Consider the following 874-nt stretch of genomic DNA (forward strand, 5'->3'; position numbering starts at 1 on the left):
AGCCGCAGCCCGGGGGTCCCTCCCCGCGCCCCGCCGCACCCCACGGGCACCCCGGCTCCTTCTCCCGCCCCGCCACCGCCGCATCCTCCGCGCCCGACCGCTACGGGATGTCCCCCGCCACCGCCTCCTGCTACGGCGTCCCCAAGCACCTCCCGGAGCACCGGACTCACTGCGGCTTCACGGAGGGCACCGGGCGGCCTCCCCGGGACGTGCCGGGTGCCCAGCGTGTGCCCGGTCGCCAGGAGTGCCAGCAGGCGCTGTCGCGCTGGTTCTGCAGCCAGGAGCCGCGGCGCAGCGCCTCGGAGGAGCGGCGGCACGCCATGCCCCGCTACCGCAGCGTGTCCCACGACCGCCTGGGCGGCTCCGGGGCCGCGGCCACCCGGGGCTGGCCCCACAGCGCCTCGCACGACACGCTGCTGCAGCCCAGCCGCGAGGGCTGGGCCCCCCGCGCCCGCTCCGACCACTACCTGGGCAGGTACGGGCGCTCCATGGAGGCGCTGGAGCCCGGCGCGCTGCTCTCCTCGCACCTCGACCGCTCCGCCTGGCCGCCCGAGAGGCTCTGCCGGGCGGCTGCCGCTGTCCCCGCCGCCGCCGGGCAGCCGGTCCCGCCCGGCTCCTTCGCCGCTTCCTCCTCGTCCTCCTCCTCCTCGTCGCGGGAGCCGGTGCAGAAGCACCCGTCGCAGCCCAACCTGCAGAGCGTGGATGACTCGGGCTACATCGGCTACCGCAGCTACAGCCCGTCCTTCCAGCGCCGCACCGGGCTGCTGCACGCCCTGTCCTGCCGCGACCCGGCCTTCGGGGGGCTGCCCACCTTCAGCATCGCGCAGCGGGCCGTGGCCCCGCTCAGGGACGGCGTGGCCAGCCCCGCCGGCCC

The 874-nt window shown here is 77.6% G+C and overlaps 1 protein-coding gene across 1 annotated transcript in view; it reads left to right on the top strand.

Moving 5' to 3' along the window:
* The first annotated feature begins 6 nt into the window (after window positions 1-6).
* Window positions 7-874, top strand: part of LOC121334830 (rho GTPase-activating protein 23-like) — an 11,876-nt gene continuing 11,008 nt past the window's right edge. The window contains exons 1-2 of the mRNA XM_041402325.1: window positions 7-590; window positions 660-841. Of these exons, the coding sequence (XP_041258259.1) occupies window positions 108-590; window positions 660-841 (665 nt within the window). The 5' untranslated portion in view covers window positions 7-107. The remainder of the gene's footprint in view (window positions 591-659; window positions 842-874) is intronic.

The sequence above is a fragment of the Onychostruthus taczanowskii genome, unplaced genomic scaffold (assembly GCF_017590055.1).
Source record: "Onychostruthus taczanowskii isolate IOZ18803 unplaced genomic scaffold, ASM1759005v1 scaffold197, whole genome shotgun sequence".
NCBI lineage: Eukaryota > Metazoa > Chordata > Aves > Passeriformes > Passeridae > Onychostruthus > Onychostruthus taczanowskii.